General features: G+C 49.2%; 1 protein-coding gene and 1 non-coding gene across 10 annotated transcripts in view; one reads left to right on the top strand and one right to left on the bottom strand.

Annotated features, from left to right (window-relative positions):
- Positions 1–7,214: 7,214 nt before the first annotated feature.
- LOC146335510 (U6atac minor spliceosomal RNA) lies at positions 7,215–7,339 on the top strand. Its single transcript, XR_014785988.1, has one exon. It is a non-coding gene; the product is annotated as a U6atac minor spliceosomal RNA (small nuclear RNA).
- Positions 7,340–17,428: 10,089 nt separating this feature from the next.
- Positions 17,429–22,334, bottom strand: part of WDR5 (WD repeat domain 5) — a 28,239-nt gene continuing 23,333 nt past the window's right edge. For 2 of the 9 annotated variants that reach the window (XR_014785923.1, XR_014785927.1), the window contains exons 9-15: positions 22,105–22,151; positions 21,913–21,988; positions 20,698–20,731; positions 20,045–20,119; positions 18,795–18,882; positions 18,118–18,680; positions 17,429–18,035 (exon numbers count right to left, since the gene is read on the bottom strand). Coding sequence is in view for 4 of the 9 variants with exons in the window: in XM_084821147.1 (XP_084677273.1) it covers positions 18,580–18,680; positions 18,795–18,882; positions 20,045–20,119; positions 20,698–20,731; positions 21,913–21,988; positions 22,105–22,151 (421 nt within the window). In the remaining 5 variants the exon portion in view is untranslated. Of the gene's footprint in view, positions 18,681–18,794; positions 18,883–20,044; positions 20,120–20,697; positions 20,732–21,912; positions 21,989–22,104; positions 22,152–22,334 lie in introns of all 9 variants that reach the window. The other 7 variants (XM_084821147.1, XM_084821148.1, XM_084821149.1 and 4 more) reach the window with 5 other exon arrangements.

Here is a 22,334-nt window from a genome sequence, read left to right as displayed (position 1 = left end):
CTGCCCAGTGGCTAGATCAGGGATGGGGAACTTCTGGCCTGCAGAGGCCCCCGATCCGGCCCGCAGAGGTCCCCTGCAAGTGCCGGTTAGGTGCACTCCGCCTCCTTCCCAGGCCTCTCGCCATCCCCAACTGGGGCAGCCAATGGCACACGAAGGGAAGGGGCTCAGCCAGCACTTGCACTGAGCCCCTCGATGGAGCCAGGAGGGCCGTCTGGGGCCCCTTACGGGATGGAGAGCCTCATGAAGTGTAGCCTGGCCGGGGGGGGGGGGCAGGACAGGGGGGCAGGCTCTGGAAGAGGCCAATGTGGAACCAATGCGGGGAGGAAGCAGCCTGCCCCTGCCTGAAACAGAGATCAAACCCAAGGGCAAAATACTGAACAGGCAGATGAAATCCTGGGCAGTCACCCCAACTGCAGCCTCGGAAGAGCTTGCCCTTCAGTTCATAGCAGATGTGTCAGGTTCAGGGGCAGCTGGAGAGGGGGTTTTGGTGGCTGCTCCCACTGGAGTCTTCCCACGGAAGACTCGCCAAATCCAAGCCTGAGCACCTTTGGAAGCTGTTGCAAGACCACTTGGGCTGCTCCATTTGGGCTCAGGAGTAAGGTGGGAAAGGCGGAGGACGTTCCTGTCAATTATTACTCTCTTTTTCTGGTTTGGTTTTCCTGTTGTTAGCTACCCCTGAGCCTTCAGGATGGGTCCAGCTATGCCCTTAAATAAAATGGTTAAGAATATAACAAAATACGGCCCTAAAAACGAGATCATGAATGACTGAACAAAGGGAGAAAAGTCATATCACACGAGCTCCCGGACACAATTTGAATTGTGCGTGTGTATTTTAAATTGAAAAAAGCACTTACCAATAGGAAGTAGAAAAGCTGCTGTCACCAGAGAAAGGATCCCATAGGCAGCGGCCCCAAACACACAGTGCCCCACCATGGAGGCAGAACTCCAGGTGTCTCCTCTATATTTAAACTCAAGCGAGGTTTTCAAGTAGACTGAAGACAGATTGGACTCTGGCTTTCCTAAACTGTTACTTGTGCTACGATCTCTGCTTGCGAGGACTATTCCACCTTTGCTCTGAATTCCAAATCTCCCCAAAGTCTGCCTTCGCCTGCAAGGTGTCGCTCAGTCAAATCTCCCCAAATCAGTGTTAGAAATTAGCACACACGCACGGCGCCCGGTTTCTTTTTCTCCACCACCTCCTCAGAAATTGCCTGGTTGATGAACAGACGCTAGCATATGTGAGCATGTGTGTGTTACCTTACCCTTAGCTATTTCTGTCCTATTTCTTCTACCCACGATCGTTACCCGTTAATACAAACGTGCAAAGGCTGCTGGAGAGAAATTCTCCCTAATCAAGGTTTAACTCTAAATCCACTTCACAATCCTCTAATTCAGTTGGATTAGACAGAAAAAGCTTTTTCCCCTTCTTTCCCACCCCCTTTCCCCCCAGCTCCACCTCCGTGTTAGCAAACCGACAGGAGACCCCACCCCAGCGCAGGATGCGGCTGAGGCGGCGTAATAAACCCAGGCGCGGTTTTAGGAGAGGAAGACGAGTGTCCATTTTAAACCTAAACGTATGACATTGGGGGAGTGGGGAGACCAGCGGGGCGGGGGGCCTTCCACACAAGAGCTGAGTCATGGCCGGCTTTGGTGACCCATCATGAGGCCGGCTGCAGTGCTACCAGACGTTGTAACGCCGTAAAAGGCGGGCGTTCCTTTGATGCTTGATTCCAGGCAAATGTGTCTCAGGATTCACCTCCTCCCATATGAACCTTGGTTCTCCTCAGTCCTGCAGTGCCCCTGTGTCCTCCTTTACAGGGGACTGCCCTCTGTTTGAAGGTGTCCTCCGTTCGTTCGTTCATTTTATTATTACATTTCTACCCCACCTTTGTTCCTCCAAGGAGCCCAAAGCGGCTTTCACGGTCTTCCTCCTTCTCCATTTTAACCTCCCAACAACCCTGTGAAGTGGGTTAGGCTGAGAGTTAGTGATCGGCCCAAAGCCACCCAATGAATCACACAGTCGAGTGGGGATCTGAACCCGGGTCTCCAGAATCCCAGTCCAGTCCTCTAGCCACTACACTGCACTGCTCTCTACTTGAAGGGCTGCCCTGCCCCGTTCCAGTTTCAAGGTGAAGAACCCTCAGAACGGTCGCTCGTCGCCAGTTCGCGCCTGGCGGCAGGCTCAGCAGGCAGGCGCTCGGCCCACCTCGCCTCAGTCAGCCGCACTATGGCGGGATGTGTTCACTTCTTACTTAAATTCTGGCAGTGGTCTCCAAATGTGCATCTGTACCTGCACATCAGCATGCGCACATCTAGTGCCATCTGGTGTTCCCGGGTCCCGTGATTCTTCGGTGGCCACCCGACGGACAGCACGGCTGGGGAAAGTCAAGGCCTGGCCAAGCGCGCCATCAGAGGCCACGCCGCACAAGCCGCGTGCTCCAGGAGGCGCCCCGCACACATCCTGCCGCTGCCCCGCCACGCACAGCGTCCGGTTGAGCAAGGGCAGGCGCCAGGGGGAGCCACGGGCAAGTCGCAGCGAGGGGCCACGGCTCAGTGTGGAGCCCCCGCTCGGCAGGCAGCAGACGCCCGTTCGATCCCCAGCAGCATCTCCAGGGCAGGCCAGGAAAGGCTCCCGCCTGAACCCCTGGAGAGCCGCCGCCGGCGGTCGCTCAGTGCCGAGGCTGCTGGGCAGATGGGCCGAGGGCCTGGCTCGGCAGAGGCAGCGTCCTGTGTTCCAGGTGGCTGTGCAGTGGAGCCAGGCCTCGCCAGGTCGAGTGGCAAGGCTTCTTCCGATTAGCCGCAACGCTGACATCATCTGTAACCCTCCTGGAGCTCCCTGAGGACCAGAGGACACAAATCTGCATGAAATGCATGTCTGCACAAAACACAGCGGAAAGCAAAAAGAATAGGAGAGAGATTTTCTTTACCGAGGACTTGTATTCGCGTGGGAGCGTGCACACGTGCGCAAACGTGCCCTTCCCAAAATGCCCCCATCCCCCCAATAGCCACACGTTCACACTTTAGCCGGGGTGTGTGTGTGCATTTTCAGTTGGGGTCTTTTCCTGCTTTTTTCGTATTTTTTGTATTTTGGCTGATCCCAACCAAGCCAAAGGTGCTGAGAGAGCCGAGGACGACCCACTTAGAACTGTTTCCAGGGAAAGCTGTTTACTGTGATGCCTTCCGTGTTTGCTTGGCCCCATCTAAGGAGGAAGGAATATATTTATTTATTTATTTATTTATTTATTTATTTTATTTACTTCACTTCATTTCTATGCTGCCCAATAGCCAGAGCTCTCTGGGCAGTTCACAAAAATTAAAACCACAAAGCACAGCATAAAACAATATAAAATATGAAAGCTTAAAACCACAATGTAACAGTGCAACCACAATAATGCCTAGCAGCAATGCAGAGATTTAAAATACAGATTTAAAACACCAAAGCTAAAAGATGAGGAAGCTAAAATGCTAAAATGCCTGGGAGAATAAAGGTCTTCACCTGGGGCCAGAAGGAGTGCAACGTAGGTGCCAGGCGAACCTCTCTAGGGAGCTCATTCCATACCTGGGGTGCCACAGCAGAAAAGGCCCTCTTCCTGGTAGCCACCCGCCGCACTTCCTTTGGCCAGGGCTCCCAGAGAAGGACTGCTGAGGATGCTCCTAGGGTCCAGGCAGGCACATATGGGAGGAGGCGATCCTTCAGAGAACCTGGCCCCAGCGAGGTGGGCCCCGGGGATTGGAGAAGGCTCCACAAATAAGATTAATAAATCCAAGAATGTCATCCTGGGCCTGGAAAGCAGGTAGACCTCTTATCCTTCACAAGTGCAGCTGTTCTTGGATTGCTGAAGGGCCTGTTAACAAAGCCGAGACGCAGGGTTGCTGATCTTGGCGTTGCTGCTATCCAGAGGTAGCAAGCTCTGTTTATATGAACACAGGAATCCAAGAGGTTTTTGACAGGCCGTGGAAAGCCTGCAGTGGAATGCCCTGGCTGAAATGTTACTGTCCACAGCGAGGAATGTGGGAGCCTCAGCACCAGACCCTGATCCATCTAGCCCAGTACTGTCGACACCGATTCAAATCAGCAAACCAGTTCTAGCAGTTTTCACCTCTGCCAGGAGCAGGTCTTTAGAAAGGGTCTTAATTGTCCATTCCAGACCAGCCTACTTTAAAATACTTTGCATAACAACAGGGAACAATCTGTCATCACTGGGGAAACCCATTTCCCCCTCAACTACTGTGAGCAGCTCAGCTCAGGGGGAACAGGGAAGTCTGAGAGGGGCGGCAGACGAGAATAAAATGGTATCCACACTTCAGCCCCGCAAGCCCTTGTTCCACTACACCGTGGCATCACCCTGCCCCACTATGACAAAATGCAAGCTGCCAGAATTCCACCATCCACACAACTGGGGAGCCTCTGGTTGCTTTTCTCTGAACAGCCGCCCTTTCTTTTTGTCCCGGGTCTCTTGCTCTCTTCCTTCCTTGCTTTGGAATTAGCAAGCATTTTCCTTCTCGTTCAGGCCCAAGGCGAAATGCAAAGATTTCTCAAGGCGTCTGGCCTTGGCGATCGGGATGAACTGAGAAAAACAGCTGCTTGACACTGATGGGGAAACAGGGGCAGAAAAAGCGGGCACGCTCCACTGACAAGCCCAGAAGGCATTCATGCTCTCGCTTAAAACCGTTGGGATACCCAGGAAGGCGGATCAACAGTGTGCAGACTAGACAGCTTTGCCTGTAAATCCTTCTTAGAGATCATCCCATATTGGGCACACAACTTATCTCATTTCATCGCAGCGGTTCCCCCCCGCTCAGTTCAAATCCTGCAGCGCTTGGGCCTTCCTTAAGATTGCAGCTGTCTCTGATTACGGGGGCAGCCGAATGTTTTTGAAAGGGTTGTCGATTATTGCCAATTGTCCCGCTCTGTGCCTTTTATCACACCAGCTTGGTGTGCAGAAATTTCACAGGTGACCCTTTTCTTTTCTTTTCCTAGCATGGAGATAAAGCAGAGAGAAAAGCTTCACCTACAGAATTCATGGATGTGTCAGGATGGTGTTACAGACACAGAAGCAGGGTCAGCAAAAAAAAGAAAGAGAAGAAAAGAAACTGGCAACCCTAAGTTAATATACAATAGCTTTCCCCAACCTGGTGCCTGTCACATGTGTAGGACTACTACTCCCATAATCCCCCAGCCAGCATGGCCAATCGTTAGGAATGCCGGGAGGTATAGTCCAAAGCATCTGGAAGCTGCAATGGGACACGAGATTTTAAATTTGACACCTAGTTAAATTGGTTCGTTGCCATCCATGACCAGACTGAAAAACCAAGATATATATTTACAAGAACGCATTTGTTGCAGAACCCAGAGTCAGAGAGACCATGGAGTGAAGGAAAAAGAGATTCTTTATTTAACGCGCGAGCTTAAGGCTGGAATCATTTCCAAAGAGCCAGAAGCCCCGAAATACATCAGCACATTGGTTTTATAGACATTGTGACACATATGAAACGGCTCCTCCTCCCCCTCCCGCGTGGGGTTGCAGTCCTCAACATTTCTTCTCTTAGCACTATTGTTTATAATACGAGAACTGGGTTATAGGGTAGCCATGATAAGGAGAGAACAGAAGAGAACAGCAGAGAACAAGATATACAGTTGTATGACCTTTGACAAGATAAGGAATTCCTGTGTCTCGTCAGCTTACAACAATATATTCAAGGGAGAAAGAGCTCAGCAAGAACATGAAGCATGAGACTGCATGAGGCTACTTAGTCTGACCCCCGATATGGCTGCTACACATTGAGCAATGGAATATAGATAGGGAGACATATAGAGCAAATAAAAAACAGGTTAACTGAACTCTCAGCTGAACTGTAACAGGAAAATCTTTGCAACTTTGCAGTAGAGGTGTCAGCTAAACAGCAAGGGTGCATGTTTAGACAGAAAAAAAGTACTACAACTCCCAGCATGCCCCCAGCTAGCTATGCTGGCTAGGGAATGCTGGGACTTGTGGGGCTGTTTCTGTCTAAACATGCGTAGGATCGTGCCCTAAGATACTTAGAACAGATCATCTTTGCCAGGAAACGTAGAGAATAAAGGCATCGTCAGTTCCCTCCTAATATCCCAATAGAAATTGCAATGTAATAAAACCAGCATCACAATAATTACAATTGCAACGCGATAAGGCATGCATCACAGATTCTGAATTTGACACTTGCCAAATCCGTCGAGGGGCTTCGGTTGTGGGAATGCGGGGTGGGCAGAAGGCCGCTCTCAGACGCTCCTGACCACGGGCCATGCTGCCAGGGGCTTCTGGGAACTGGAGCCCGGAACGTTGGAGAGCTGCCTTCTGCAAATACCTGCCCTAGACCACTTAGAAATGGAGAGGGAAAACTGCACCAGATGCAACTACCCACTCAGGGAATGCTTGACAGCCCTGGTGCTTTGCAGAAGTGTGGGACTACAACTTCCATAATCCCCCAGCCAGCTCATTACATATATACACCCTTATGCAGCGAACTGAGAAGAACAGAAGGAATGAGGAATGAGTATAATATTGATGCACTTTCCCTTTAAGCTCCTTCTTCTGAATTTCTAATTTAAAAACAAGCAACCCGATAATTTACTTCAATTAAACAGTGAGACGCGCCGATGGTGCCTGGCGGGATTCGAACCGGCGGCCCCGGGCGCTCCCGTCCGCCATCTTGGAAGAGGTCAAAAAAAGAAGGCCACGCAGGCAACTTTTGCCCAACGTTAACATGGTGGGTAAATCCAGCTGACGATTCGGATTGGCGGGTTCACGCCTCGCTTTTGCGGCTATTCCACTTCTAACACTCCCTCACGTGGGGAAAACAGCCTTGGGCCTCCCCCTCAGGGAGAGTCCGGATGCCAGCCAGCCCCGCGCTGATTTTTTAAGAGAGCCGAGTAAAGGATTTTCACACCCCGTTTGGAGTGCTGCACTCCTATTGGATAAAAGGGTGCATATATTAGTGCGCGCGAAGGAGTAAAGCAGCCGCACTTTAAAGTTGCGCAGAGTGGCCTTCTTATTAAATTGCTTCCCGTGGGCAGCCCCTTTCCAATTCGACGTGCGCTCTTTGCGGATACCGCGATGAGGTCGTACGCTGAATTTATCGAAACGTGCCCCTGTGTTATACTCTGTACACCGCTCACCGTGACTTGGAGAATTCCGAGCAGACCAGACTTAAATGCGGAGCGCCCCAAGTGGCCCTGTGTGTTGTATGAAAGGAGAGAAGGTTAGCACTCCCCTTGATAAGGATGGAAGAGGTCCCCGCGGCCTGCACAACACGCATACGGTTAAGGCGCTGCCGCTTACGTCGCGGCATCTAACCAGTTTTTGGCGGCGCTTGGTCCTGCGAGCGGAATTAACGCCGCGGAAGTCGCTGCAGCGATACCCGGTGTGGAAACGGCGTAGTCAGGGCCGGGCGTATTATCCTGCAGCAAGGAAACCCCAAGTACCCACGGTTGGATGCTTGACCTATCCGCCTTAGCCACCCATGAAAATGGATGTTTACTTATTACTACATTTATTTGTATATTTATTACTGCATTTCTATCCCGCCTTTTTTCCTCTTGCAGATAACCCAAGGTGGCTCTCCTCCTCTCCTCCATTTTATCAAGACAACCCTGTGCGGTTAGGCAGAGAGTCAGGGACTGGCCAAAAGTCACCCAGTGAGCTTCATGGCTGAATAGGGACTAGAACCTGGGTTCCACCCTGCCACCAACCCCCCCCCCCCCAAGTCCCACATTGTAACCACTCCACCCCACTGATGTTGCATCAGATTACTAAAAATAACTTCCAACTAATGGGGGGACATTTTCTTGAATTATATGGCGCGCAGTATGATCTATCTTCAAAAAGGGGGGAAAGGAGGAACCGGGGAACTACAGACCAGTCAGTCTGACAACAGTCCCTGGGAAAATTCTGGAGCAGATGATAAAGCAATCCATCTGGAAGCACCTTGACAACAATGCAGGGATTCCTCGAAGCCAACATGGTTTTGTCAACAACAAATCCTGCCGGATGAATCTGATCTCATTTTTTGACCAGGTAACCTCCCTTGTCCCCTTCATGGATCACTCCCTTGGTGTGGCGAAGGGGCTTGCGTAACGCAGTGAAGCCATAAGCTATGCCGTGCAGGGCCACCCAAGACGGACAGGTCATGGCAGAGAGTTCTGACAAAATGTGGTCCACTGGAGAAGGAAATGGCAACCCACTCCAGGATTCTTGCCAAGAAAACCCCATAGAACATATCATAGAATACAATCATAGAATAGTAGGGTTGGAAGGGGCCTACAAGGCCATCAAGTCCAACCCCCTGCTCAGTGCAGGAATCCAAGTCAGAACATCCCTGACAAATGGCTGTCCAGCCTCGTCTTGAAGGCCTCCAGTGTGGGAGAGCCCCCCACCTCCCTAGGTAATTGGTTCCATTGTTGTATTGCTCTTACAGTCAGGACGTTTTTCCTGATGTTCAGCCGGAATCTGGCTTCCTGTAACTTGAGCCCATTATTCCGTGTCCTGCACTCTGGGATGATCAAGAAGAGATCCTGGCCTTCTTCTCTGTGACAACCTTTCAAGTACTTGAAGAGCACTATCCTATCTCCCCTCAGTCTTCTCTTCTCAAGGCTAAACATGCCCAGTTCTTCCAGTCTCTCTTCATAGGGCTTTGTTTCCAGTCCCCTGATCATCTTTGTTGCCCTCCTCTGAACCCTCTCCAGTTTGTCTGCATCCTTCTTAAAGTGTGGTGCCCAGAACTGGACACAGGACTCCAGATGAGGCCTAACCAGTGCTAAGTAGAGGGGAACTAGTACTTCCCGGGATTTGGAAGCGATGCTTCTATGAATGCAGCCCAAAATAGCATTTGCCTTTTTTGCAGCCACATCACATTGTTGGCTCATATTCAGCTTGTGATCAACAACAATTCCAAGATCCTTCTCACTTGTAGTGTGGTTGAGCCACATATCCCCCATCTTGTAACTGTGCATTTGGTTTCTTTTTCCTAGGTGCAGAACTTGGCATTTATCCCTATTCAATGTCATTCTGTTTTCTGCCCAGCGCTCCAGTCTATCCAGATCACTTTGAATTTTGTTTCTGTCTTCCAAAGTATTGGCTATCCCTCCCAATTGTGTGTCATCTGCAAATCTGATCAGCATTCCCTGCACCTCCTCCTCCAAGTCATTCATAAAAATGTTAAAGAGCACTGGGCCCAGGACTGAGCCCTGCGGTACCCCACTCGTTACCTCTCCCCAGTTGGAGAAGGTCCCATTGAGAAGCACTCTTTGAGTCCAATTCTGTAGCCAACTGTGGATCCACCGGATCGTTGTTTCATCTAGCCGACTTTGAGCTAGTTTGCTCATCAGGATATCATGGGGCACTTTGTCGAAAGCTTTGCTGAAGTCGAGGTATATGATGTCTACAGCATTCCCACCGTCTCCAAGGGAGGTTACTTCATCAAAAAATGAGATCAGATTTGTCTGGCAGGACTTGTTTTTGACAAATCCATGTTGGCTTCGAGTAATCACGGCATTGTTGTCAAGGTGCTTCCAGATGGATTGCTTTATCACCTGCTCCAGAATTTTCCCAGGGATTGATGTCAGACTGACTGGTCTGTAGTTCCCAGGTTCCTCCTTTTTACCCTTTTTGAAGATAGGGACAACGTTAGCCCACCTCCAGTCATCTGGCACTTCCCCCATCCTCCATGATTTCTCAAAGAGAATAGACAGCGGTTCTGAGAGTTCTTCTGCCAGTTCCTTTATGACTCTAGGATGCAGTTCATCTGGCCCTGGAGATTTGAACTAATTCAAAGTAATGAGGTGTTCCTTGACCATATGCCTGTCGATCTCAAGCTGCAATCCTGCCCCTTCAGCCTGTACTTCGCCTTTGCCAGGGGGGTCATAGACCCTCTTTTGGGAGAAGACTGAGCCAAAGTAGGAATTGAGCACCTCTGCCTTTTCTTTGTCATCTGTTATCGTTTTGCCATCCTTATTTAATAGCTGAACCACCATTTCTTTCCTCTGCCTTTTATCACAAGGTTAAAAGAGATGACGCCGGAAGATGAGCCCCTCAGGTAAGAAGGTGTCCAATATACTACTGGGGAAGAGCAGAGGGTATTTACAAGTAGCGCCAGAAAGAGTGAAGCGGCTGGGCCAAAGCCAAAAGGACACTCAGCTGTGGATGTGTCTGGTGGTGAAAAGAAAATCCGATGCTGTAAAGAACAATATTGTTTAGGAACCTGGAATGTCAGATCAATGAATCAAGGTAAGTTGGAGGTGGTCAAACATGAGATGGCAAGATTGAACATCGACATCTTGGGAATCAGCGAACTAAAATGGTCAGGCATGGGCAAATTTAATTCAGGTGACCATCATATCTACTATTGTGGGCAAGAATCCCACAGAAGAAATGGAGTAGCACTCATAGTCAACAAAAGGGTGGGAAAAGCAGTACTGGGGTACAATCTTAAAAACGATAGAATGATCTCAGTACGAATCCAAGGCAAACCATTCAACATCACTGTAATTCAAGTCTATGCCCAACCACTGATACCGAAGAAGCTGAGGTTGATAGGTTCTATGAAGACCTACAACACCTTCTAGAACTAACACCAAAAAAAGATGTCCTCTTCATCATAGGGGATTGGAATGCTCAAGTAGGAAGTCAAGAAATCACCGGGATAACAGGCAAGCATGGCCTTGGTGTACAAAATGAAGCAGAACAAAGGCTAATCGAGTTTTGCCAAGAGAACTCGCTGATCATAGCAAACACTCTTTTCCAACAGCACAAGAGGCGACTCTACACATGGACATCAGCAGATGGTCAATATCGAAATCAGATTGATTATGTCCTTTGCAGCCAAAGATGGAGAAGCTCTATACAGTCAGTAAAAACAAGACCTGGAGCTGACTGTGGCTCAGATCATGAGCTTCTTGTTGCAAAATTTCGGCTTAAATTGAAGAACGTCGGGAAAACCACTAAAGCATTCAGGTATGACCTCAATCATATCCCTTATGAATACACAGTGGAGGTGAGGAATAGATTTCAGGGATTAGACCTGATAGACAGAGTGCCTGAACTATGGACGGAGGTCCGTAACATTGTTCAGGAGGCAGCAACGAAATCCATCCCAAAGAAAAAGAAATGCAAGAAAGCCAAGTGGCTGTCTGATGAGGCTTTACAAGTAGCTGAGGAAAGAAGGGAAGCGAAAAGCAAGGGAGAAAGGGGAAGATATATCCAACTGAATGCAGAGTTCCAGAGAATAGCAAGGAGAGACAAGAAGGCCTTCTTAAATGAACAATGCAAAGAAATCGAGGAAAACAACAGAATGGGAAAGACTAGAGATCTCTTCAAGAAAATTGGAGATCTCAAGGGAACGTTTTGTGCAAAGACTGGCATGATAAAGGACAAAGAAGGCAGGGACCTAACAGAAGCAGATGAGATTAAGAAGAGGTGGCAAGAATACACAGAAGAACTATACAGGAAAGATCTGAATGTCCCTGATAGCCATGATAGTGCGGTCACTGAACTTGAGACGGACATCCTAGAAAGTGAAGTCAAGTGGGCCTTAGGAAGCATTAGTAACAACAAAGCTAGTGGAGATGACAGTATTCCAGCTGAGCTATTTAAAATCCTAAAAGATGATGCTGATAAAGTGCTGCATTCAATATGCCAACAAATTTGGAACACTCAACAATGGCCGCAAGACTGGAAAAGGTCAGTTTACATTCCAATTCCAAAGAAGGGCAACGCCAAAGAATGTTCAAACTACCGCACCATTGCGCTCATTTCACATGCCAGCAAGGTGATGCTCAAAATCCTACAAGCTAGGCTTCAGCAGTATGCGAACCGAGAACTACCGGAAGTACAAGCTGGGTTTCGAAGAGGCAGAGGAACTAGAGATCAAATCGCCAACATTTGCTGCATCATGGAGAAAGCAAGAGAATTCCAGAAAAACGTCTATTTCTGCTTCATTGACTATGCTAAAGCCTTTGATTGTGTGGATCACAACAAACTGTGGCAAATTCTGAAAGAGATGGGAGTACCAGACCACCTTACCTGTCTCCTGAGAAACCTGTACGAGGGTCAAGAAGCAACAGTAAGAACCAGACATGGAACAACCGATTGGTTCAAAATTGGGAAAGAAGTACGACAAGGCTGCATATTGTCACCCTGTTTATTTAACTTATATGCAGAGTACATCATGAGAAATGCCGGGTTGGATGAATCACAGGTCAGAATTAAGACTGCTGGGAGAATTATCAACAACCTCCGATATGCAGATGATACCACCCTAATGGCAGAAAGCGAAGAGGATCTCAAGAGCCTCTTGTTGAGGGTGAAAGAGGAGAGTGCAAAAGCTGGTTTGAAACTCAACATTAAAAAAACGAAGATCATGGCATCTGGCCCCATCACTTCCTGGCATATAGAAGGGGAAGAAATGGAAGCAGTGACAGATTTTACTTTCTTGGGCTCCAAGATCACCGCAGACAGTGACTGTAGCCATGAAATTAAAAGCCGCTTGCTCCTTGGGAGGAAAGCTATGGCCACCTAGACAGCATAGAAGCAGAGACATCACCTTGCAGACAAAGGTCCATCTAATCAAAGCTATGGTTTTCCCAGTTGTAATGTATGGCTGTGAGAGCTGGACTATAAGGAAGGCTGAGCGCCGAAGAATTGATGCTTTCGAACTGTGGTGCTGGAGAAGACTCTTACGAGTCCCCTGGACTGCAAGGAGGTCAAATCAGTCCATCCTAAAGGAAATCAACCCTAAGTGCTCCTTGGAAGGACAGATACTGAAGCTGAAGCTGAAATATTTTGGCCACCTAATGCGAAGAGAAAACTCTCTGGAAAAGACCCTGATGCTGGGAAAGACTGAAGGCAAAAGGAGAAGGGGACAGCAGAGGATGAGATGGCTAGATAGCATCACGGATGCAATGAATATGAACTTGAGCACACTCCGGGAGAGAGCGCAGGACAGGAAGGCCTGGCGTGCTATGGTCCATGGGGTCACGAAGAGTTGGACACGACTGAATGACTGAACAACAAACCTCCCTTGTGGACTGTGGGAATGCTGTAGACATCATATACCTCAACCTCAGCAAAGCTGTCTACAAAGTGCCCCATGATATCCTGATGAGCAAACTAGCTCAAAGTCGGCTAGATGAAACAACGATCCGGTGGATCCACAGTTGGCTACAGAATCGGACTCAAGAAGCGGTTAGCAATGGGATCTTCTCAAACTGGGGAGAGGTAATGAGTGGGGTACCGCAGGGCTCAGTCCTGGGCCCAGTGCTCTTCAACATTTTTATTAATGACTTGGAGGAGGAGGTGCAGGGAATGCTGATCAGATTTGCAGATGACACAAAATTGGGAGGGATAGCTAATACCTTGGAAGACAGAAACAAAACTCAAAGTGATCTGGATAGACTGGAATGCTGGGCAGAAAACAACAGAATGACATTTAATAGAGATAAATGCCTAGTTCTGCTCCTAGGAAAAAGAAACCAAATGCACAGTTGCAAGATGGGGGATACGTGGCTCAATCATGCTGCAAGCGAGAAGGATCTTGGAATTGTAGATCACAAGCTGAATATGAGCCAACAATGTGATGTGGCTGCAAAAAAGGCAAAATGCTGTTTTGGGTGCATTAATAGAAGCATAGCTTCCAAATCCCGGGAAGTACTAGTTCCCCTCTACTCAGCCATGGTTAGGCCTCATCTGGAGTATTGTGTCCAGTTCTGGGAACCACACTTGAAGAAGGATGCAGAGAAGCTGGAGAGGGTTCAGAGGAGGGCAACGAAGATGATCAGGGGGCTGGAAACAAAGCCCTGTGAGGAGAGACTGAAAGAACTGGGCATGTTGAGCCTTGAGAAGAGAGGACTGAGGGGAGACAGGATAGCGCTCTTCAAGGACTTGAAAGGTTGTCACAGAGGAAGGCCACAATCTCTTCTCTATCAGCCCAGAGTGCAGGACACGGAATAATGGGCTCAAGTGACAGGAAGCCAGATTCCGGCTGAACATCAGGAAAAACTTCCTGACTGTAAGAGCAATACAACAATGGAACCAATTACCTGGGGAGGTGGTGGGCTCTCCCACCCTGGAGGCGTTCAAGACAAGGCTGGACAGCCACTTGTCAGGGATGCTCTGACTTGGATTCCTGCATTGAGCAGGGGGTTGGACTCGATGGTCTTATAGGCCCCTTCCAATGCTACTATTCTATGATTCTATCACAAAACTAGTGCAGGCCAGGAAAGAGATATATAGACACAACCCTTTTTATTTTTTTATTCTATGTAACTATTGATTCAATTTTTTGCTTGATGGTTTTACTTACATACATGAACCCTTTATTTTTTCAATATAGTATATGAAGAAGGGAGGGGGAAACCTTGGGGGTGGGGGAACAGTTTACTGTTCATGTTGTATGGGAAAATGAAAAAAAATCTAATTAACACCTACACACACACGCACTTACTTGTGAAGCTTCATGGTTTGGGATCCATAGGGGAAAAATGGGGGCATTTCTCTTTCTTCCCTTGCAATTTGTTCTGTACGTCTCTTGGATTACTAGTTCCAGAGGACTTCTGCAATCCATATAATGACATCCAGCCTTCCCTAAACTGGTGCGCTCCAGCTGTTTTGGACTTCAACTCCCATCAGCCCCAGCTAGCATGCCTAATGGTCAGGAACGGTGGGAGGCCAAACATCTGGAGGGCACCAGGTTGAGGAAGGCAACTGTAGTACCTTTACCGGGCCAATTCAAAGATCACCCAGGAAAGGTGTAAACTTTCAAGATGTCCAGATCTCTTCATAAGGCAAGAGGTTACAAAACACTGCCTTGGTTTTTTGCTGTCCCAGAGGGATTGTCGCATCCACAGGACTCCTTTGCTAGGTTCGTCTTTGGCTTTGAGGGTAGGGCCAAAAGGCCATTTAACCCCTGGGATCTCCAGGTAGGGTTTGGAAAGGCCGTTCGGTCTTGAACCCAGGGAAGCAGCTGCTAACCAGTGCAGCAGTCAATACTAACCTAGTTGGGCCAATGGCCTGCTTTAGTATAGAGCAATGTCCTACGAGGGAGACGAGAGAAGCAGGCCCACTCCACCAGCCCTGCTGAAAGAGTACGTACTTTTTTCCTTCTCCCTCCCCATCCCTTCTTCCTTGCGTGTCGTGTCTTTTCAGATTGTAGGCCTGTGAGCAGCAATTGTCTTGCTTCACAGATTGCATGTAAGCTGCTCCAGGAGCCTTTTTTTGGCTGAGGAGCAGGGGGAAAAAATACTTTCATATGCTCCCATTATGTTTTTAAGGTGGGGGAGAGAGATAATCTGTCATGTCTTTGCTTTTATTGTGTGACTTCTGTGACCCACCAAATTCATTTTAAAACACATCAGCCTACATTATTGGATTTTCTAAAAAATAAAATGCCTGTTGCATTTGATTTCCTGCATCAACAGGGGATGGACTAAATTACCTCTTGAGGACCCTTCCCGCTCTACGATTCAATGTAGATGTTGTGCAATAAAGTCAACCAAGGCCTATTAGCTCAGGAGAATGTCAGCACCAAACGCCAGCGCATCTTAGAGCCCCTGATGATGGGGGAGGCCATCTCCTTCAGAGCTTCTCAGGGAGGCAGAGGGGCTGGGCCCTGTTAAAACGAGGATGTGGACCGGGACCTGGGCCTCCTGCCGCAAGGCAATCTTTGGTTCATTAGATGGGCTGTAGCAGCACCTGTCACCCGAGAACCACACGGAGCCCGTGTTCAAAGCCCTTTAGACCTCTTTTGCTGACTCCCTGTTCCACCGGCCCCTTGTTTTCTCTCCCGCCCACCCTCCAGAAACAGCCATTGTTCCATGACCACTAAGCATGGGCAGCCCTCGCTGAGCTGTTCTGGGGAGAGGGCTCCTCCCGCCCAGTTCTTTATACTTCTGCAAACCTCAGGGCTTCCCCTAAACCTGTAATAGCTCCCTGTTATGTGTGGCTACATACAGATCAGCACTAGATGACTCGCATTTACAAGTAGATACCATCCTTCCTCAACCTGGTGCCCTCCAGATGTTTTAGACTACAACTCCCAGCATGCCTGACCCATTAGCCATGCTGCCTGGGGCCAATGGGAGTTGAAGTCCAAAACACCCAGGGGCACCAGATTTGGGAAAGACAGAACGTAGGTTGCTCTCAGCATAGTGCTGGACACTAAAGTGGCACACCACAGAATGGAAGCCAAAACAAACAAATCCCAGGTCTTTGCACCAATGACCTTACCATCTTCGGGTTGGATCCAGGATCTGCCTTCCGTGAGAAGAGCCCTTGTGCCCGACTTGGGGGGTGCACCAAACCATGGCTTGCTTGCGAGCGTGCTGACTCCAGCTTGCTTCCACTTTGCTGAACAACCCAGAAACAGTTCCTGGGTTGTTGACGTGGTGTGTGAACCCGGCCGGCATCGGGGTTGTTCAGGGTTAAACCCCTAGTTTGATGCTGGGTTAAAACTCTGGGTTAAAACTCTGGGTTAAAACGGCTGCCATTTTGTGGTGGCACCTAGGAGAGTTTCCCAAATTGCCAAATATGCCCAGGTGCTGACAAGGGTAAGGCACTCCTGTGTCCTACACCCTGCAAGCCTTTGCCACACACTGGGGTTGGCTCCCAGACAAGCCCACGCAGGGAAAGGGTGCCTGATAACATGCATGGACTCAAGTTCATTCCCAAAACTGATGCACATGCACCCATATACCCCACTTCCATATCCATGCAGCTAGCACAGTCAAAACACACTTGCACTAGCTACTCCCTTCTCTGCTGTACCCCTTGAACACCAAGGTACTTAAGCGCTATAAACAGTTGAAGTGTCCCTAAACATTCCATAACACCACTGCAGCTGAGTCACCCATTTCAACGAACTGACGCTATGGGGGTTTGTTTCAAAACTGTTGCCTTTTTTATAGGGGGGTGGGCAGGGTAATGCAGGGGTGCTGAATCTTTTAGCCCACAGGCCAAATTCCATTTTGGTGAAGTTCTCGGGGGCCAAATTTGAGTGGTGGGTGGGCAAAAAGGGGCAGGGCCAACCCCCCCCCCCAAATACCAGCATCTTCTAACTTAATGCTCACTTCCAGTAAATAAGCTATACGAGAGACATTTCAACCTTTAAAATGGGGACAAAACTGCACAAAAGCCGGGAAACTACCAAACCATCAGTGGTTTGGGGGGGGAAGTGGGGCACTTGAGGAACCTTGAAGGGGCAGATTGAGACCCCAGGAGGGCCTGATTCAGCCTCTGGATCTGAGGTTCTGCTCCCCTGGGGTAAAGTGTTTTTTTCTCTCCAAAACAGAAGTACCTTAAGCTGGCTTTGACTCTGGAATTCACAGGTAAAATCTGCCATGACTGCAAGGAATGATTAGGGACAAGCCAACACACTACACGTCAGCCCACTGGTATTACCATCATTCACATACAATCCCACCTTTTTATTATGGCATATGGTAATTGGGTTGGATGTGTAAGAGATCAAGAGCACCAAAACCAAGAAAAGGAAAACGGCTGAGAAAGAAACACCGACGCCAGAAAAGGTACAGCCATACCATTAGCAATACAAGTTCATACAATGGAGTTCTCAAGATAAAAAAGGCTTTGTTTTTTTTACATTGAAATAACTGTACAGGTATTGTGAAATTTGCCAGAATGATTTTTTTAAAAGAAAAAAAAAGAAAGCCACAAGCAAGGACTGCTTTTTGGAACGGTTAAGAGAGAGAGAGAGAGAGAGAGAGAGAGAGGAGGAAAGCCTGAAAGACTCTCACGGTCATAGCTTCTATCAGAGCGCACAACAAAAGGGAATGCAGCACACAGAAGGGCTGAAGAGGATGCTTTGCCACAGGGGAGGAGAGGAAGAGGAGGGAGAACAAAAAGAAGAGGGAGAACCACAGAACACACTCATTTGGTCGCTTTAAAAAACAGGGTTTTTTGTTTTTAGTAATGAGGCATCTTTAACCACAGCGCTCTTCTAGTTAGTCTCACGCACCAGGGCAATGCTCCTCAACCAGGCGCCCTCCAGATCTGTGGGAGTACAACTCCCATCATTCCCAGCCATGCTGGCTGGGAATGATGAGAGTTGTACTCCCACAGATCTGGAGGGTGCCCAAGTTGAGGAACGCTGCAGTTGGGTGTTGCTTTCTATAAATCAAAGCTTCTACAACTATCCTGGTTATTTCTGGTTTACGACTTGCCCGTTGTAAGAGACAGAAGGCCCTCAAGGAGGGAGGAGCAGCTCCCTTTCTCTGAGAACAGGATCACTGGGGCTTCTGGTACAAGGGAGGAACCCTCAAATTATCAGGCACAGAACCTTTTAGCCCCTAAACATGTGGGCCAGTACAGAGGGAGGGAAAAGACATTCTCCTTGGGCCAAGATCGAGACACACACACACACCACCCTCTTGAAAAAAACTCCTTCCAGTTTCCTGCTAAAATGAGGCTGAAATGTTCTTATGTGGGTTTTTTTTTCCTCTTTTTTAAAAAAAACACAAACACAAAATACCCCCAAATTTCAGACACCCCCCCCCCCCCCAACGGTCTCTAAAGTGATGCCGGTGTCGAAAGCATTTTAACAGTCACTCTTCCAGAGTTTAATTGTTTTGTCATTTTCTAGGGCTGCTGAGGCAATGATGTTTTCCGTCGGGTGGCAAGCTGTAGAGATCACAACATCTGTTGGGAAAGAGACACACACAGGCTGTTTAGTTCATGCCACAAGGGTCAACCTGTTCAGCAATTTGGGATCGGCCCTTTGAAGACGGCCCGGAAGACCCAGAATGACCCCACCTGTATGGCCTTGCAGCTTCTGTACGATCTCTTTTGTTTGGAGGTTCCAGATGTAAACCAAGTTGTCCTCTGAACCAGACACGATCCACTAAAGGCAAAAAACAGGAACACGGAGCAAAGTTGGAGGCTGTGCCTAACGCCCAGCTGGTCCAAATAGCAAGTTCCCCATGGACCTGGCAGGATCGCCAAGGCTGGCTTTGCTCCCTCACCTGCCCCTGGGCTTTGCTCCCTCACCTGCCCCTGGGCTTCCTAGGGTCACTCCTCCAGCCCTCTCCTTGCTTCCTAATGAAACCCCTTTGCTATTGGGTCCAATCCTGCCTTAGCTTTCTAAAGCTACACGGCCTTTATCCTTCCTTTCCTACCTGCTGTTCTCAGGTAGCCAAGTGGATGCACCTCAAGGCGACCATGGGAAGGGAAGGACAGGAACAGAGGAAGCTGCCTTAGACTGGGTCAGACCCTCAGTCCATCTAGCCCAGCACTGTCGGCGCTGACTGGAAGCTGCGGCTCTCCAGGGTTTCAGGCAGGATTCTTTCCCAGCCCTACCTGGAGATGCTGCCAGGGATCAAGCCTGGGACCTTCCGCATGCAAAGCAGGGCTCTGCATGGAGCTACAGCCCCCACCTCTAGCTTTTCCCCTCCCTCTTTTCATTTGGATAACCTCTTCACCTTCTCCTGGCCCAACCCCCCTTTGCGGATCCCCCCCCCCCCCGGCCTCCTAAGAGGTTGAAATGCCTCTCCTAAGGCTTGGTTACTGTCAATAAAGCTGTAATATGCTGGCATTTGGGGAGGAGTTTTGGTCCCGCCCCCTTTGCCCCACCCCTGCCCGCTACTGGAGGGCAGCCCCTGAGTGCTTCTTTGAGCCTGAATTCAGCCCTCGGGCTGAAAGAGGTCCCACACCCGTCTAGAGCTTCTATTTCCAGCAAGGGGTGAGGCTCTTCGGAAGCCAGATTCTGTGCCACACCTCAGCCACAGCGCTTGCGCAGGCAAGCCGGTGCCTCCGCATTCTCCGCTTCGCCCGTTTCCCATCCCATCACCATCTCTGCTTAGTCTTTGTCCCAGAAAAGGCCACTGATGCAAACCTAATTAGGTGCGCTTGGACTGGTGTGCAATTTAAAGGCTTGAGTTTTCTGGAGAGATGGAGGAAACTGTGTTGCACAACACTCTGTTTCCACGCAAAGCCAAACCCAGCAGCCCAGCCTTGCAGACTGCCACTCCACCCTCCCACCAGCAGCTCAGAAAAGAGACGCTCACCTTTCCACCAGTAACTGAGAAGTTGGCAAAGATGCAGTACTTCTCGTTCTTGTGACCTGTGTATGTCTTTAGGCACTGGAAGACAAAAGGCCGCAAAGCCATGCACCACAGAAGTCAGCAGACACAAAAAACGAGATGTCCTCAGGCACGCTGGCTCGCCGGCACCCTTCAACTGCCATGGACTCCCCCCGCAGAACCTTCTCTGGACACGGAGGGCATTTGCGCCCTAGATTACTAGATAGCCGACTGCCACACGTGGAAGCTTTTACTGGTCTAGGAATACTCAGACATTGGAGCTCAACAATCATGGTTGTCAAAATACAGAGGCATGGCAGGATTGCTTTATAATTATGAAAAGAGCCAGATGGAGCTTCTGCTGCAGAAGAGGAAAACTACGGTATAATCTAACTGCATGTCCCTGGGAAATAAACTTCTAATTCTGAGTAAAGTGAAGCTACGGTTACAATCCTAAACCCTTAATAGCGAGCAAGCCCTGTTGAACACGGGAGGTGGGCGGGGGGGTGGGGGCTTGCTTCCAGGTCAACATGCCTGGGTGTGGGCCGCCGGGTGGGGTAAACTGTCACCACGTCTGTTGGAAGACTTTTTCCTAGCGCGTTTGCTGTCAGTGGCTGAAGGGGAACACAGAGACTCACCTTTCCTTTGCTGTAGTCCCAAAGCTTAAGAGTGCTGGAGGGAAGGAAATAAAAGTCCATTCAGCAAGACTGATAGGGCAATTAGTCTTTGATACACCCTAATCCACACCTGAGCAACTGTTCTTTTGTTTGTTTTATGTCTCTTCATATCCATCTTCCCTTTTTTTTCCCAACAGAAGAGCAGAAATTAGGCTCTTCTCTTACCTAAATGTGGGGTTACGTCTGTTCCCTGCCTCCATCCGTTCTTTCATACTGCCCCCCTTTTCTCCTAGGTCATGGCCTCCCCAACCCCTGCCCTTCCCTTTCCCAATGATATCTGCCCCTCCCCTTGAGCACCTGAAATGGCAATTTAGCCTTTAATCGCTAGTCACAGCATCTCCCTGCTCCCGCTGCCCCTTTCTCAATTGTCCCCCTTTTGAGAAGACTAAACCTCCAGCCCCCCTTTGTTCTTTTAAACTCAACCACTGTACAGTGTCTAGTATTACAGCACTTTGTAGCTATTATCACGAGTGAAAACCATGAGCAAGACTTATAAGCCAGATCAGAGGGAGCGAAAGAGAGACCTCACGCTACCCATGGCTGCTAGTCATGATGGCTCTGGGCTGTCAACCAGGACCAGAGGCAGCAAGCCTCTGTGCACCAGTGGCTGGGGAGTGTGGGTGGGAGGGTGCTGTCGCACTCATGCCCTGCTTGTGGGTTCCGGTCGACAGCTGGTTGGCCACTGTGTGAACAGAACGCTGGACTGGATGGACCCTTGGCCTGATCCGGTATCAGGGCTCTTCTAAGGTTCTTATGTTCTAAAGCAGGGGTGGGCAACTCGTAGGGCAAACCATCTGGAGGGCCACAACTCCCATTAGCCCTAGCCAGTGGTGAGGGATGATGGGTGCTGCAATCCAACAAACATCTTGTAAGCCTTCCTCAAGGTTTGCACTCTTGATAGCAATGATAAAGTGCTGTAATATAATTACGCCATTGGCCACGGTGGCTGGGAATGATGGGAATTGTAGTCCAACACATCTGGAGGGCATTGGGTTGGGGAAGGCTGGTCTAGTAAATCAAGACATATTCGGCCTCCGCACAAGGAGGTTCTCGCTTTATTCTTAGAGCTAACAGCCACAGACCTGCCCGCCACAAATTGGTCCAATTTTTACATCCTCCTTATTGCAATACTTATGTTTCTTTTAAGAAATCAATAAAACGTTCCTCAGCTCTTACTTATCCAAAGTCGCTGCTAGGATGTATTTTCCATTTGGAGAGAATTTTACAAAAGACACAGGGGGATTGTCATCATCTGAGAGAGAGAGAGAGAGAGAGAGAGAGGGAGGGAGGCGTAAGTAGAACACTGCCAACTGGGGAGGGGTGAGCAGGCGTCTTCCACAAGCACCACCCCGAACACAGGGCACTCACCGATCAGCGTCTTCAAGCACTGGCCTGACGCAGTGTCCCAGATTCGACTGCAATGTCAAGAGGAGAGCCACGGTCAGCAAAGCAGTAAAACCCAGGCAGACGCTCCTTTCTCCCAGGGCACCCGCTTTGGGAACCAGAAGAACAGCAACAGGAGGAACCGCTTTCAGCTGAAACAGGCTGTTGGCCCACTTAGTCCAGGGGTGCTGAGCCTCCTTCAGCCTGAGGGCTGA

This window comes from Heloderma suspectum, chromosome 14 (assembly GCF_057233095.1).
Source record: "Heloderma suspectum isolate Gila_16-S chromosome 14, 16-S_ref, whole genome shotgun sequence".
NCBI classification, from domain to species: Eukaryota; Metazoa; Chordata; class Lepidosauria; order Squamata; family Helodermatidae; genus Heloderma; species Heloderma suspectum.
Note: the sequence above shows the minus strand (reverse complement) of the source record. Positions and strands in the feature narration are given on the sequence as shown.